The sequence below is a fragment of the Bombus vosnesenskii genome, unplaced genomic scaffold (assembly GCF_011952255.1).
Source record: "Bombus vosnesenskii isolate JDL3184/JDL3185 unplaced genomic scaffold, Bvos_JDL3184-5_v1.1 scf7180000013579, whole genome shotgun sequence".
Classification (NCBI taxonomy): Eukaryota; Metazoa; Arthropoda; class Insecta; order Hymenoptera; family Apidae; genus Bombus; species Bombus vosnesenskii.
This window is the reverse complement of record NW_022883131.1, coordinates 683,790-701,697: the sequence shown is the minus strand read 5'-3', so window position 1 is coordinate 701,697 and position 17,908 is coordinate 683,790. Positions and strand designations below refer to the sequence as shown.

The following is a 17,908-nucleotide window of genomic DNA, read 5'->3' as shown; positions in this document are numbered from 1 at the left end:
GTGTTTCCTGTAAAATCTGAAATCCGGCAATCACGCCAAAAATCTATTTATCGTGTTTTTCTTTTGCGACCTTTGTTTGATAATACATTTTTTATTTCCCCAAGTACTCATACATGGTTTGAATCTGTTTGCGACGTGCATGGGCCCGTTGCTAGCCCATCGAAGATAGGATCGAAATCCGTTTGAATTTTCTAGGCCATGTAACTTGCAAATTATTGAGACATTTTTACATAAGTGCATCAATTCACATCAGTTGCATCGCGCGTCTCAGCTGTTTGGTTCGTCGTTGTGCACTTCTCTGCGGATAGATAGAACGTTCCACGTGCTCGGTCAGGGTACAAACACGGGTCTGAGAGCAGTGACATGCACTCATGCTACGGCATAAAATATTCTAGTGGCCCAGCTACGTGATATTCGCAGACGCACGGAATATTCCTTTGTATCTTTGTCTACAGGTGACACGGCTAAAGTGCACTTTTCTCCGAGCGACGAATGAAAAATGAGAGGACCAACGGACAGATAACGGAGAAGAAACAGCCAGAGACGCGAGTCGTGGATACAAGTTTTTCCTGGGCAGGAAGAAAAGAATTAATGAGGCCAGGTCGAATGGTTGATTCTCATTTAAAAAAGAAGGAAAAAGTAGAAGAAGTGAAAAAAACGATGGTTGGCACAAGGAAAAAGAGAAATATCGAGCAAACGAAAGTTTCTCTTTCAACTGTGCAAGTGCATCCTCACGGTTCAAAGTCACGTGAACCGTTCGACGACTTTTTCCCCTTTCCTCTTCCTCTTCCTCTTCTCTTTGAATTCTCCGTTAGTAAAGAAGAACAGCCAGCGTTGTTTCATGCTAACTTTCTAAATTTTCTTCCGGAAATTTTCTTTCCAACATCCGTTCGAAAGAATAAAATCGATGAGAGTAAAACAAATATCCTTTGTCCACGAACTTTGGTTAAGATATTTTCACGACATTGGTAGTTTCTTCTTGAAGGAATTTATGTTCGTTTTCACCTACCCTGTATATTGTTTTGCATATTCAATCTTCCACACGATTACATAGCAGTAAGTTATATTTACGATCAGCTACAAAACGATGAATTGGTTTTGAGCAACCGAACTCGATCATCGTTAGGAAGCCTTATCATCGATTGGTATCACGAAACACTCGCAAATCAAGATTACGTGCACAGCGTCGTTCTCGACTCATGATCGTTCCTCTTTCTTGCCACTCATCTATGTCGTATCGAGTAATTTCGGTTAAGTAGCCCTGTGAAAAACGATCGAGGCAACCGGGTGTTCCGTTAAACAATGCTACCAACGTTATCCGATTCTTTGGGTTTGTAACATCGATCTTGTAATTTCAGCAAAAACGTGCGAAACGAAAGCGAACCTTCGTCGAATTACCACTCTTCCTTTTTCGTGTGTGTCAATCCCCTCTTCCGTATCCGCTCCGTGCTTTTGACTCGTGTTTTCTCTACTCTAATTTCATCGTAACAAAAATCATGGTACAAAATAGTGAAATAATTTTTAGATAACGGACATAACAAACCCTATTTTCCTTTAAGCAATTATTATAGAAATTAGATTTCTCTTACTTTTATTAAAATACTGGATAGAGGCATTCAAAATAATAAAAAATTATTAGTTACATTAATTTCATAATATTCAATTTAGCGTAAGCCAAAGAGAATTGAAAACAGAAGCACGACAGCAAAGTACGTTCCTTCTATAGTAGGTACATTGCATTTGAAATAATAAGAAGTCATTAGTTAATTTTATTTTGTTACATTTAATCTATACACATAAATCAAAGAGAGTAAATTTAACAGGGTGTGCCCGAATAGAACAGCGTCAACAATAAAAGGGTTGGGTGGCAACTAGTATTATAATTGTGTCTGGGAAATTACACTCTCGAATGTAGTGGCGTGCCGCTATAGAAACGTTTACAATTACCGCAGACAGAGTCGCAATTTCATTTTGCATAACTGAGCTCTGTCCGTGTTACGTTCGCAAACTGAGCAAAGAAAGGCGCGCATCTTTTATGCAGTGACATGAATCGTTAATACAGCCATTGTGTTCTTTATTAAAAAAACGAGGATATTATTTATCTGCCTGATTCTCCACCGCGTCGTGCTAAGTTTCAAGTGGAAGTAGGACGCATGCGCGGCTTCGAATCTACCAATGGTAGCGCGCGGCGCGAACGTCTCGGCCAATTGGAGCGCTCGATTGTGAAGAAGTAGCTACGCGATGCACGAGTCAAGCGCCGAGTGGCGCGGTGCTCGCAGTACCGCGGCAACCCTCGAGCTAAGAGCATCGTGTTCGATGCTGTCAGTGACCCGTGCGTGAGCCGTGTCGTGAAACGTGAGAAGCTCTCCTTCCCTTTTCCTTCTCGTGGCTCGTACGCGCGACCAAATTCGTGCGCTTGCCGTGTCTGTGCGCCGCCTCTCCCTCGATATATCTATTTCTCTCTCCGGCTTTCGTTGTCGCACGTCCGGAAACTCGCGTGAATTCCGCGGTGGAACGTTTAACGGTCTGAAAAACGATTTCGCGCCATTACGTGTCCCCCCCTCCGTACCACGTTCGTTTTATCAACGAAAACAATCCCTTTCACGGGTAATCCTTCCGACCACGAGTTTCCCCACGATGCCTGTGTGTGATATGTGAGTTGTGTTCTCGCCACGTTCTTCACCACTGACACTGGTTGTCCTCGGAAGGAGGGAGGCAGCAACGAGCCGAAGAAACGTCACGCATCACGAATAAGGTAAGAATCAAATGATAAATCCTTCTAATAAGAAGGAATTGCAAGAGTGGGAATTAGAGTGAAGGTGGCTGGGCAAGGGGACGGGGTGTCATGCATTTAGGACTTTGTAGGTTATGTATTCATAAAAATACGCGTAGAATATAGGTGGTATGCAGATACATATCGGCAGACCGTAATTTGTGATATGAGAGTAAATAAGATGGAAATCAGGAATATTAGAATTACGTTGGATGTTTCGTTTCGAAAGAATATAATTTAAAAATTCGTCGATTACGTGTATAATATTTTTAATTAAATACAATCAGATGCAAGTTACTTATCATAAGTGAAATCTTAAAGAGGACGATTTTATTTTATATGTTTGATTTATGTTTACATGTAATATAACCTTTTTCCAATTGTCTATGAAAAATTAATTAAATTCACGTATACTTAGGAAGTTTTAGCGTTCGATTTTTTTAAAACGAAGCTTACAATGCAATATTCTTATCTTTGATTTTCACCTTATTTTGAGTCATATAATCAGCCAGATTTCATTGCGTATGCTTATATTTTATATAAAATATCCATGATACAGTACTCGTTACGATATTTAGTGGTTGAAACGAGTCTCTATCTGGAAATACGAATCTGTGCGAATATTTATTCGATTAAATTCCATTTCTTTAGTTCTGTTCATAAAAATATGTATCTATACGAACATTCGCAGTTTACTCGTAACACAAAGACGTAAATAACATTATAGAAATTACGATCTGAGATACTTATGTTGGTATACGGATTGTTGATATCCGAATTTCGTTCAACTCGGTTATACTCAAGGATCATTGAGGGGTGTGTGTATTCTCGCTGTTTCTTTATTTTCACAGTAACACGGGAAATCTGGTTGTTTTTATCGATTAGTCAACACGTAGTTCGTTGCGTAATATTTAACGTACTACAGAGGTAGGATACATTCGAATATGCGTAATGGAGACTATGTGACCGCAAAAATAAAAACCGATACGCTTTTTATGACTCTCGATTCTTTTGGTCGTCTTCCACAAACAATGCGTTCTATTACGTCAATGGGAGCTTTACGTAATATGTGCTAGGTTGTTACACACGAAAACCACAGTAAAAGAATATTTTAAGTCACGTTTTAAGAAAACCATCTTTTATTTGATTCTCGGGTTAAATATATATCCTTACCATTTATTTAATTTTCCAACATTTATTCTACCGCATAATATAAAAATAAAAATTTGAAATTTCAGTAAAAACTATTCGTTATATATTATTTTATTACAGACCTCTACCGTACATCCATTCAATGCTAATGAATTATAATATATTTAAATTTTAGGCTCGAAAGTTAAATCCTATACAAATTCGCGCAAATTTATACAGGACGTTACAAAAAGATCTGCGTTAAAAATAAAAATGAATATTTTAGCGATTTTAGTGGGTCTATTTATAGCTATGAAATATACGTCATTTATTGTCTCTAAATCGATCGATACACGCGTGAAAGTAAAAAGCAACTAACTTGAGAAAAAGGATAGCCCCAGTAATGAATATCATTAGATGAAACACGAGCGAATAGCGGAAGTGTACGGGTGCGCGTGATGTTCTGCGGTAGATTTGTGGATTTGTTGCCGGAGGTTTGTAACCTGAAACAATTACGTTCCAAATGGGGCGTCCTACGTGCATGCCTCTGTCAATAAACTCTATAGTTACCGTATTATCGTCGCGTATGAGGCGCTTACGGTTCGAAATTCAATAAAAGAGAATCGAACAATCTTAAAAAAAAAAAAGAAAAAAATCATTAACGGTACGATAGCTCTACTTGCAATTTTCGACTTTTTTCCTCGTAATTGCTGGGTAGTCCAGCTTCGAACAACATTCTTCTTTTTCCTAGCCTCGTTTTCGAAAGTTCGGAGAGCGAAAGTTTGTTTTCGTAATAATTTTCATACCGCTGCAGGCGTAATTGCCCCAGTTTTTCACCCTTTAAATCGTTCGAATACACAACAATGTCGCGAAACGTTTCTCGATTGTTCATGGAAAAACGAACGTTGATCGTTGGTTACGTAGGCTTTAGACGATTATCGAGCTTTGATACTCCAAAAAGGAACACGAGTGGTTTCAGGAACCTGGCATATTGTGTCGATATAGGGTGTCGTGGGATTTAACAGCCAAACTTTGCGAGTGTAGTTGCTCACGGAAGTATTGGTGCGCCTGAAGAATTTCTTATGGATATTTTACGCGTGTTATACGAAACATTTCGAAATTTCATTGGCATTGTAACGAGACTCTCGTATCGTGATTGTATTGATAAAGTTTAAACTGAAACTGTATATAAAAGTCAGAAAATATAGTACAAGTATATACTTCATAGAGATCAATTTTGATTTCTCTTTGTTTCGATGCACGAATCAGCTATTGATATCGAATCATTACGTGTATTAATGACTTGACATACTGCCACTTAAAAGTCTTACACCAAACTGGTTTTAATAAACCTAACTTCTATTTCTATAGAACATATAAATGATAAGCTTTGGTTGTTACACTCTAGGACACCCTGTACACGTACGTATCGTGGAAAAGTAGCAGAGAAATTGAGAATTTGACGAGATGAAAGTTGATTAATCGAACGGAAAGCTCGGAGTCGAGTTTGAACGTTTTCTACGAGTAGCGCCAGGTTAACGCGATTGTTAATGCTTCTGAACAACGATCGATCATTTTATCGTGGAAATAACAACATTAGAGATATGGCAAGCTTATAACTTTAATACGCGTTCAACAATCAAACCATCCATCTCGATATTTTTCAAGAGATATACTGCAGGCGTTCGATTTCACGTTAACATGATTATTAATCGATTCTCAATCAATTATTTCCCTATTGGAAATTATAATATATTCGCCGGAATGCAACTCTCCGTTGCGGCTCTCATTACCATTTCCCCATTTAATTATCGAGAATGTATTAATTAATTGTTATCATTGTTAATTCATTCAGCCGGCCTTCCATGATTATTCACGTACGTTCACTCACCTACGTCTTTTCATTTTTTCTATCAACGATATTATATCTCATTATGAACAATTACGTACGGTCATTCATAGAGCTCTCGCAAACTCATAGAAATTCGAAAAATTCAGCCGGCAAAAAATACTCGTTCGTATGGTAAATTAGTCGAATAATTAGCGAATAATTAGCGAATAATGTTGCAAAAACCACGGAGGGCTAACTGAAACCGACAGACATCTCTAACTCTTATAATCGCATATAACAATCGTGAAAATTTGTCTCCTTACAATTTGTAGACCGAAACTTTCCTAATACGAAGGGGTTTGGCGGAAAGATAACTTCTTCTTCGGAAAGAAACGTTTCAATTTGTCTCGGAATTCTTCGAGAGTCGAAGGAAGCAACGATACTTCTTGCTGCGCGGCATCGCTTTAAATAATGTTTGAATAAAAAGCTCGAAAAAGTTTTTCGGTTAGACTTACTGCTCGAAGCAGGATTTACAACGAAGGGAGAGAATAACCAACCATCCACTGGCTCGTCTGCCATGTAGTCGAGGCAATAATAAAGTGAGACGTCGATGAGGGTGCGGGAACCGGAAGCGAGAAGTGAAAGGAACAGCGAGGAAGACGAAGTTGCTCTTTCTCTCTCTCTCTCTCTCTGGATATTCAATTTCAATCGGATTCCTTGAGAGCTTCATCCCTAGAATCTGTTACAAAAGTTCGGTTTGCGACGCGGACGAACGAAGCAGACCGATTTCGACCTCTTCCACTTGGACGGGGGTGTGTTTTAAAAGTACACGAGAGGAGGTAGAACTTGTTTCCCCTTTTCTTTCGACGAGTCGTTAACTTTGCTGGAAAGCATAACCCATCCTCGGTCTTGACCCTTCTTCTCCCTCTTCTTCTTCTTTCTCTTCTTTTTTTTCCTATTCTAGTTTTACTCTGATGTGACTGCTGTTTGTCGGGGAACACGTGTTTAGAAATGTTCGGAATGTTTCTGGATGAACTACACCGTGGCCTATAAGTATATGGATACTTAGGTAGATTTTTATTAACGATATATATTACGATTGTTACCAAAGAACGAATATTACCAAGATACACGAATTAATCGGAAAACGATAATCAAAAGCAATGGCTAATATTTTCTTATGAAGTCGATAAATCGTAGGAAATTTGAATTCTTCGTTCGAAACACCGACTCGTATTGTAAAATGATATATTAAAAGTGAATATAAAAATATAGAAATCGAAGACGTAAATAATTTAAAAAATGTACGATGGTATCTCTAATGGTCCAATTTAGAAGAATCTTTTGTATCTTATCTATAGCTTGACAAGCAAATAAGCTGTCCAGTTATGAAAACCAGATGCTCCCTTTTCCAAGATATCTCGGATATATTGGTTCACGATTTCACTTTTACTATCGCGTTTTTTGAAAAGATCGCATAAATCAGCGCTGACGATGCATAAGCTTGCGGCCAAGCTGAAATATCGTGTTCCGAAGACCGTACGAATACACGTAGTCTCGATCGTTTTATGACCGACAGAATGGTGCCAGAATTGTGCCAGAATTTTTCGTTTTATTCGTTGGTAGAAAAGCACCGTCGTCTCCCGGAAGTCCGCGCGCATACAGAGCCCCGCGCTGTCCTGGAGCACAGAACCATCGTTTAAATTTATGTAAAATCTGCTCGCGGCCAACGTTGAAAGAGAAAGAGAGAGAGAGAGAGAGAGAGAGAGACGTTGCAGCTGCTTTTCATTATTTACGAGCCAACAAGTAATCGTGTTCACGACAACTTGTTGCTTACTAGAAAACTCTGAACTTGGCGGCCGTGGGACCATCGGTTCGTTTGTTCGCCAAGGTAATCGCGTGGTATCGCGCGCACGCGAGATTTCCTCCTCGATTTGCGCGATTAACCGTGGGATTAGTTTTCGATTGCACGCCAGAGAACAATTCCCGCGACGAGAACCGAGTGATACTCTGGTAGAAGAATCGTCTGTGACTTCCATCAGTGTAACTCTCCTTCGTTGAGTTTATCTTGAGTTTTACAGCGTTTAAACGTTTAGTTATTTACGTCCATGACATATACAGGTACAGCGTTGTCGTGTTAAGTGAAAAGGGCGTATCTGCAACTTTGTCTGGTTGTTAAATATTAGGAGCCATCTTATTCCAGCTTTTGACCAGATACGCCTATTTGAATTAACGTAATATCCCACAGTAATATCCCTGTTATTTGATAATTTCGTGATTTTAGCTATTGATCTTCATAAGCTTAAGCAACATTTTGTATTAAAATATATGGATATTACAGGCAAGAAACATGATTAATTATACCTTCCGGTTGTTATAGAGAAGCAATTATGGTATTCTGCTATTTATTTATCCTTGAATATTTCAAAACTATGGATTGTTGCAACGGTACTTTTACATATTTCATACATTTTCAGATTGATTGTTAATTCGTCCAGTATAATTATGATTATCATACCTCGTTACTGTACTAATGGAATTTCAAAGAGTTAAAAATTGTCTATAGTAAATGTTCAATTACTTTTGTAAGCTACTGTGATTATAATATTTATAAACAAAAAGGAAGTATAAATAAAAGATGAATATGACTATAAAAGAAATCGTAGCAATGTTCTTCGGCGTATTATTCGTCGTCTGTTAGCAAAATAAATTTCCTAATATCGTGATTATTCGATATTCGATGTTCCCCTTGACGCTGATTCAGATTGAAACAAGCGAACCAAACAATCGTCTACGGATTGAATTAAAGACAAATGTTGGATGATAAATTCGAACGGGGAGCTGTTTTCGTCCCTCGGATTTTTCGTGCGTTTTCTCGAACGTTCTTCTTTGATATAAGTTAAGGGCCAGAAATTGGGTCAATGGTGTCGACAGACAAACGGTCCGACACGTAAGCGAAATCCGGCTCTCGTCCAGCAACGTTCGCGCTACGGAATATTCCAACGGTACAGGGTAATGAGACGCAATGAAATGTGAGGAAAAAATACTAGGGAGAGGAAAGCGAGCCGATGAGAAAGACGAAAGCGTGAGAAAGAGGGTAGTTTTCGGTTAGGTGGATCTCTGTAGCAAGAGTCCGCAGTCGTGGAAATCTCTTTGTCCGGTGACAGTAAACGACGTACGACTCCGCTGGTGAAATAACGTCCTCGTACTTTCGTTTATCCTGACACGAAAATGTTCCCAGATGTACAAATAACGCAGAAGCAAGAGCATCTCTTCTGAATTTCCAAAACAAATGTTAATTTTTAATTTTTCAGACACTTAATGTTAAATCAGGTTTTGCATTTCCGAGCTCGAGATAAATCATATAAATGTCATTTCATTTTTAAAACTGGTGAACAGGAAAAAAATAAGTTTCATAAGTTCTTGAGGGAATAATAAAGTAATATTAAATAAATGTTTAAAATTAACGATCACATATGTACATTTTAACGATAAAAATTCATACTAACATTCTCGGGTTTGATCTCAGAGAGACATTAAAATAAAAAAATCGACAAGAACGAGCTTATCGTTATTCTCCTCGCGTGATCTTCGTGCGCTATTTGTATCGTGTCTGTACATGTACGATTCATACTACTGAAAATGTTAAATAAAGGAGAACTAACACGCAAAGAATTATTCGTTCGAGTAACTTTTTTTAATTCTGTAATTGATAATTTTTATAAATCTGAAATAATGGAACTAGTTAGTCGTTGGGAGATTGCATTGAATCAAATTACTTTGATCAACTAAATGATGTTTGAAAGAAATGAACCGTGCGCGGTTCAACTTTTATTTGAATAAACGACACTTCATATATACCAAGCTAATACTTAAATTTTTTCTTTGTACCAGGAGAAGACTTTTATAATTCATATCCCGCGGAGAAGAAATTATTTTTAATCAGCGTGCCCGCATAACGATTATCGTTCGATTTATCAGAGCAGCCGGATTTTTCCGCGACACGGCAAGGTGCATTTAATTTGCGTCCCGCTGGGAGAGTTTCATTATCATTTTTGTTCCTCTATTAGCCGGTTAATTAATGTTCAATGAATATTTTTAATAACGTGGAATCCGTTTGGAACTCGGTGAACCGTTAGCCTCGTGATTTTACACCATTTTAGTTTTATTCCCCGTTAACGTAAAACGAAATTCATTTTTTTTCGTGATATCGATGTTGTTTAGATTACACCCTCGTGGATACAGAGGTTTCAATGTCATTGTTACTTTATTATAGTTTTCAATACAATACACTGACTGTAAAACCATCCAAAAATTGTTAATTTTTATAAGCTATATATTTATAACATATATTCTTATACCTTAACGTATTAGGTTGTCGGAAAAGTGTCTTTCTTGTACAGAGACACGTCTTTTACAACAACGCATCTCTCTAGAAACATTAAACCTAATCTGTCGAACGTTGTGATCTTTAGTTTGATAGAACAAAATGGATCATACGTGATTCGATAAAATAATATAAAACGAGAAATGTTGTGCTTCCATTATTTCCTTATAAAACGAAAGGAACTTTTCGGACGACCTAATAATAAGAAACGAAATCGTTGGTTAAATAAAAACGCACAACGAAAATCATATTCGAAACGTATTATTGCGTTTCTTGTTAACAAAAAGTTCGTCTGGAAAAAGTCAAATCTCGCGTGTACACACTTCCAGAGACAAGTTGCTCTAGAAAAAGTTGCCTCTGGCAGTGGACAAACGCGTAGATAGAGACGTCTCTAGACAGCATCGAGGACCGCGTCAGTTTTATTTTAGTTTCTTAGTGAGAAAGTAATTACTTAGTTTCCTCTGATTTGGCAACTGGTTGTCGGGAAAACGTGGTGGAACTTTCGAATGTATGCGGTTCGTTAACGAGTTGTGTTAATACGCCAGCCGCTCGGTCACTCGGTTTATTTGTGTTTGTGAAGCGAATTAACACGCCAACCGACTCGTTTCAAACTTTTGCTACTTGCACGACCGACAGATAGAAAGATTTTGTCGGTTTTTAATACGAACCATCTGACTCCGAGATCCGCTTGAAATCCTGTACACGTAGTTTGTTTTCCTGTTTTTCAAGGAAATCTTATAATTGCTTCAAATCGAGTATTTCGATATTTAAAATCCGATATACATCGTCGCACATCGACCATAAGTATTGCAGCATCTGCTCGTTACATTTATTGGAAAACTCTGACGAATTTTATTTTATTTCGCACTGGATTGTTGGTAAAGTTTTATAACGCTTTTGATAATTACTATATGCGTCCTGTAATTGATTTTTATATTTGATATTTGAATTGTAAGAAGATTATTTTATTATGAATTTTAGCAAAATGTAATCTCTTTCTCGTTAAACTGAAATAAATTTTGTCCCTAGTTAACGTATTTTATTCGATAAAATAAATTCCATAAAATATGGAAATATTCATGTTCTTTAAATACATGTAATAATTCGAATAGACTTTCGTGAGACACTATGCAAGCGCGTATTATACTTGATCCTACCGTTAAACGAGATACAAAGATTTTCCACTTGGTTTATATCAGACGGTTTTTTGAAAGCGTTCCAAACGTAAAATTTGTGTCGAGATTAGCATTCTATTTGGTTTTGGTAGTCTTACGAGAGTTATTTAATCGCGATTTGATTACGATGTTTTAAGCAACGTATGCTATGGCGCGAGATTGAAAAAGTTTTGCGAGTGAAATGCAAACAGGACGATATACTTTTTTTCGGTAATTAAACATGGAAAACCATGGATAAATTGTCCGTTGTTCGTTCATCTTTTCATCTTCTATTTATAATAATCGTATCAACCATGACGCTCTATTTCGCAAATTTTCAGCGACCTCGTTGTTACTTTGACTCATAAAGTGAAATAAAAAAAAAAGAAAAAAAAAGAAACGCCTGAAACAGGAAATTGTAATTACTGTTCCGGTTTAGGAAATTAAAATATTTTCGAGAAATTTCCGAACGCGCGATTGAAATTTCCATCGACGTTTATTCACTCGTAAACGTTACTGCATATTTTCACATTGTCGGAATATTCGCGATTCTGCTTCTGACAGTGTATTCGTGTATTTTGAATACTTTAACATGATGTCCGTGCTGTGAACGCCCAAATCGCGCTTTAGCACTTCGAAAAAGAAATTACTTTGCAAACAGGGCAGGCTTTTTAATTGGCAGGATTATTCGATTTTCTATCAACTTCGCTATACTAACCGCATGGAAACGCCTGTGACACGATCAACGCGTAAATGATGTCTCTCCTCCTAGTGAAACTATGGATGTTCCGTTTCATCCGGCTATTTCTTCACGTTGCTGACAAACGCGAACGCGTTCTCACCTAACTTTTAGCTCTGCTACTGTATAAAATCTTTCTGAAGAACTAAACTGAAAAAGACAACGTAGAGTAGTCCTCGAATCTCTTTGAAAAAGTTCCACGTAGCCTTCTTTTTATTTTATATTTTTATTTTTCTTGCTGCTAGCGTTTGACAACGCTTATTTTTCAATGATTCAACGGATGTACGAAGAAAGTTGTGCTTTGGACCAAGAGCGACGATCGTTCATACGTGTGTTTAGTAAAAAATTATTTCCAAAAAAATCGTATCGTTATTTAGTAAAAAGAATTAGCAGCATCAATTAGTATAGAATTATCTTAAGCGTAATAAACGTTAAACGTGGTTTCAGCGAATATCGAGATTCATTATCACAACGGATAACCGATTGTTTAAATATTTCAGTGATTTCTGCGAGATGTGTACTCGCACTAAATATCTCGCAGTTTCTACCTACATTTTCATGTTGAACGGTACTAAACTTTGCCGATATGATTACGACAGTTTGCTCTCGTTACGATGTTGATGAATGTTTAAAATATTTCGTATACCACGAATAACATACACGTGCGTGTAAAACGTATCTACAAGTGTCCGAATGTTTTCGCCTGTGTACAAGAGGGTAATTACTGGAAAATCCACGAGTATTTACAGCAAGGTAGAGTAGGGTGGCGTGGACCGGCGGAAAATCACACGTCGTGAAATTTGGACGAGTAGCAGCGGCGACGAGCGATCGGAAGCGATTCGAATGCGATTTGAATTTTGAGTACACTCGCGAATCTGCATATGTAAACACCGCGGCCGCATCGCTGCATACCGGCCTGCGATAGCATCGCCGATTCCAAAACGTTTTCCCGCGCGTACGTGCAATCATGCCACCTATACAATGTGCCCCGTTCGTTGAACGAGACGATTCCGTAGGTGTTCATTATTAAAGCAACGCAAGCTCACCGAAAAAGCCCCGGTTACATTTGCTCGTGTACCGTGTAACGGCCGATTTTTGGTTTGCATCCATCCTTTTCCCGCCTTTGTGATGCCACGTAGCTTTATTGCACGAACGAATATCATCGTGTTGCTCTCTCCGCAAACCCCTAGATATTGCAATTAAGAGCGAAACAAGCTGCCGTAATTATTATTTGTAGTTTGGTTAATGACGTGAAATTATCTCTCTTTCTCTCGTGAAACGTTGCTTGGTTTTGCAATAACGAAGGATATTTGTGATCGATGACGAGTTTCTCTGTACAAGGTTCCACCGGAATCAACATCCTGCGTGAATTTCACGTAGAATTTTCCCGTGCGTAGCAATATACCTATACGCCCGGGACGCGTGGACAATTCGTTCGCTACGGTGTAATTGCGAGAAACACGTCGATTGATCCGGCCTCCGATCGAAAGATCGTCGCGATTGAAAGCCGCTTGAAATTTACATCGCACGTCGGACTTTGCGACCGTGTGATTCTGCGCGCGTATGCTCGTCCATGCTCCTTTTTTTTTTATCGAACGTTATGAAGCATTTAGTTAGTGCTGGCGTGGGAAATGGGTAGTTTTTAGTAAGTTTTCTTAGTAATTCTCGATGTATCGTAACGAGTGTTTGATATTGTCTTTATGGTGTTGATAGATGTTTCACGGTACGTGGCTGCAGTGGTCGACGCTGCTGTTGCTGCTGCTAGGAACGCGGCTGCTGTTCGTGGTCGCCCAATGTGGATCGTTCGCTCAGGATAGACAGGAAAGAGAGGACAAACAGGATAAACTGGCGCTGTACAAAGTCACTTTAAGGACTTACTGGTCGAGGGCGCGATTTCCACGACATTATCCAGAATGGAAACCACCGGCGCAGTTCGGCAAACTAATCGGTGAGTCAATTTAAACGTGTTTTCTAACGGATATTCCAAAATATTTCTCCACGTCCACGTAGTCTATGAAAGATTCGTATTAACATTTTCATAGCGTAGCGCAAAGACAGTTCTGCCAAGCTGTCAAATATAATATTACAAATTTTATGAAATCAAAAAGAATAGAAGATGTTTTATGATATTTATACGATAAACTTATTATTTACGTATTCAATTTACATTTTTAAATTATGCAAATACTTTGTGTTCCTTCTATTTGTTTAACGGGCTTCTGTAATATTCTTTTTAATTGATACATTTTTTGTAACTCGACGAAATAATAATTTACTGTATTTGTAGTTTTTTTAATAACGTTGCGTTTACCCAACTTTTACACGTTATTCCACTGGTACGTAATGAATTAAGGAATGTCCCGATTGTGTTATTATAAATTATTTTAACGTGAAATTTCCACGATAGAGAATTAATTAATTTTTAAATTGTTCGTTCTAAATTCTTCGTGTTGTCGCATTGCAAAAGACTACAACGCGGTACAAAACGAAGGAAAGAATTTGAACGCGATTCTATTAGCAAGAATACCATTCTTGGAAGAATCAATTAACGAACGAAGACGTTCGAACTTTAGTCGAGATTCGAGAAAATTCGTAGAATCATCTCGACGTCGAGACTTCTGGAAATTCGTTCCGCACGGTTTCGATGATCGGCGAATACTTATTTCTGAGCCGTGGCGCATTTCGAGCAACGTCAGCCAGCGGAACACGCCATTTCCGAGGTTTATTCTCTTCGACCTCCTTTCCCAGCCGACGTGAGAAACGATAATTGGAGAAGTTGGAAATTATCGGACGTCGACGCGTATGTCGTCGTTTCCAACGATGTCGGAGCTTTCCTCTGTCGCTTGATATACCGAATCTCGTAACAACACCGCTTCATCTACCACGCTTATTTCGGATTTTCTAAAACCATTATATATTCTTTTTTTTTTTTTTTAGAAAAAGAAACGCAAGATAGACTTAAAAATTAATTTTCATAATATTATATTAATATCGCTGTGTATGTTTTATCTTCTATCGTTGCAACATCTTCTACGCTATCCTTTTCTTTAAAATAATTTTTGAAGAATTTTTATTCAAGTAGCTTTTTATAACCATTATACAACACAATTTATTCAACAAATGTGTCGACTATAAATACCTTTATAATCTAGTCTCCACGTTCTCTTATTTTCTAACTTGCAAGATTATATCGCGTATATCGAATGCCAAGTTACACAATATTTCCCCAACAACAAGCAGTTATCGAATAACAAATCAGGTGAAATTTTCGCAACAATAATCATATCGAACGACAGATTACGTAAAATTTTCCTAACAATACGTTAAATAAATCTCCAAATACCTGTTTCTTCTATTCGCTTTAATTCCCCAGAATTCCACCCACGGATACCTATAACACTCACACGTTGTAAAATTCAACGAGACTGTTTCAATCGCGACACAATCCACCGTCGAGAAAGAAATTCTCGTCTTTGTGTTGGTTGGTAGCGCGATCCAGGGGGCGGAAGGGCGTTGTAGTCGGTCCATAAACAAGAGGAATATTTCAGATGGTAATGCGAGCGCGGGAACAGGTGTCGTGACTCCCTGACGGTCTATAAATTTTCCTGGCGCCTCGTAACTGCGCGTGGTTTCGCACTTTCGATTCGTGGCTGTGGCCACCACGCACCATCCAACGAGATCGAGGGTGGTTTGGTAAGCGTGGCGGGTGGGTAGGAAATCGAGGGTCGAATAAATCCGCGAAGCACGTTGGTTCGCGAAGGGAAACGTCAAATTCGAATTAGAAAGGCACGCGGCGTTCGGGGAAATTCAATTTCACTTTAAAGATCGTCCTCGTATTCACGCTGGGTAAACGTCTAGGGTTTGGAATACGGGGGATGAAGCGAGCCAAGGGTCACGAAAGCGAGAGGAGCGCGGCAAAGAAAACTGAAAAGAGAAAAAGCGAGGATATGCGGGGAATGCGAATGCGCGTGGCATTTTGTTTTACGCTCGCAGAAAGAACTCGTGAATCGTTAGAGCTCGTCGAATTTCCACCCTCGAACGGATACGAGCGTTTCGCGGAAAGTTGCCGTGTCATCCGCCGAATTTGCCGCTTGTATTCGTTAAGACGACTCGTCAATTTTACGCGGAAATTCGACCGCCTGACTCCGTGTCTTCTCCGTCGTTGTCGAGCAGGCTAAACCGCCGTGTAACGCGGTTAAGAATCGCTGCGATGCTCGTACAACGGGTTGAAAAATTGCTGCGGCTTTTGCGTAGCGTGGCGGGTATTATGAATTTCAGAGTGAGGCAAAAATAGAAGGTCGTTACTCGCGTAGGAATTTTTCTGTTGATAAGTATGCTCATACATACGTGTACTTCCGTTCGGATATTTGGTTACAAATGAAGATGACGAGTGAAAAACATAATAAATGATATTGTCTGTTTCTTTGTGCAAGAATAAAATATATATTGAACACGCTGTCGATCGATTTCACATTTTTATCTTTCCGTTTCCGACAAAACAACAAATTAATTATACATCTTCACGCTTAATAATTCTGCTTCAATTTTTTGCGCTCAGCCTAATAATTTATTCACGAAGAAGAGCGACCAGATTTAGTTTCATCCTGGCTGTATAAAATCGCATTCAACGGTATACAGTCAACGTTCGCTACATTGTTGCAACTACGATTCGGCGTGTCTGACCACGAGCGTCCACAACTACTGTCTCTCCATTCTCCAAGCGTACGATCAAAGCGAGGCCTATTTTCTCTTCGTTTCCTGGCATTACAAAAGCAATTAAAAGAAACTTCCGGAAAGGAAGCTGGAACTGTGTCACATTTTCCCTTGCGGACAGACAGAAGAGAAAATAGAAGGTACTAGCGGTAGGACGCGACTAGCGATAAACATCGAAGAGGTTGCGAAGGATAAAAAGAAAGGGAAGGGAAACGAAACTCGAAGTCGTTGCGAACACGGCTACAAAACGTAATCGAAAATCCTTTACGACGATTCGTCGTACGACGGGCATTTTTAGCTATCAAGGAAGGTTCTCGTTCTCTCTCTCTCTCTCTCTCTCTCTGCTTTCCGCATTCCGCAGAAACTCGACGAGAAAACCTTTCCAGGATATATCCTGCGTATACAGACGAACGGGCACGTTCGATCGTTAACGGGCGACTAATGGAATGGAATTCGCATCCAGATCGTCGGTTCCATCTCTCGACCTTCGACTCCACCTCCACAATGGGGGTTGCTCTTTTCTTTCTCCTCTCGTTTTCTTTCACCCCCTTGCTACCCGAGAAATCGTAAAATCGGCACCGACGTTCGCGTTGTTTTCCTCCCTGCAATCCCTAGCCTGCTAGATTTAATTCGATTTTTCCATTCCTAATCTTTCTTTTTCTTCTCCTCGTTTTCTTCGATTGGTTTTAACGTGTCCCAACTTCTCGTTTGTATTCCCTGCAATTTTATTTGTTTTTTCCTTTGTCTTCTATCGCGGAAGAATGTGTCCTTCCGTACGACGGTGGTATCTTCACGCTGGTTGAGGTGGAAATGATAAGAACGTTACCGCGTGTCTGTAATGTAGCGATCGGGTTGGAAATATCGACAGTCACGTAGACTATTGCTGTATTTCTTGGGATATTGTCTTGGTTAGATAGAGGCCGGCTCTCGCATTAGTCGAGATATTTCGTCGAAGCGAATTCAGGAAATTGTCGTTGCCAGAAATACGCGAGTCGCGAACGCCCAAGTTCCTCTGTACAGAAATTAATAAAACATCCCTCCGATCTAGCGTTTCCGTGGTTAGCGTTTATTTAATCGAGAGATCGTTGGATTCTTTTATCGGGGTGTGTTCGATCGATAGCTATCAGCTTGGAAGAAATAATTTCATTCCAGACATTGCAGACGCGAGAGAATCTTTGTT

The 17,908-nt window shown here is 39.0% G+C and overlaps 1 protein-coding gene across 1 annotated transcript in view; it reads left to right on the top strand.

Moving 5' to 3' along the window:
- Positions 1-2,266: 2,266 nt before the first annotated feature.
- The window catches only part of LOC117238675, a 192,253-nt gene continuing 176,611 nt past the window's right edge, over positions 2,267-17,908 (top strand). The window contains exons 1-2 of the mRNA XM_033503779.1: positions 2,267-2,755; positions 13,729-13,963. Of these exons, the coding sequence (XP_033359670.1) occupies positions 13,729-13,963 (235 nt within the window). The 5' untranslated portion in view covers positions 2,267-2,755. The remainder of the gene's footprint in view (positions 2,756-13,728; positions 13,964-17,908) is intronic.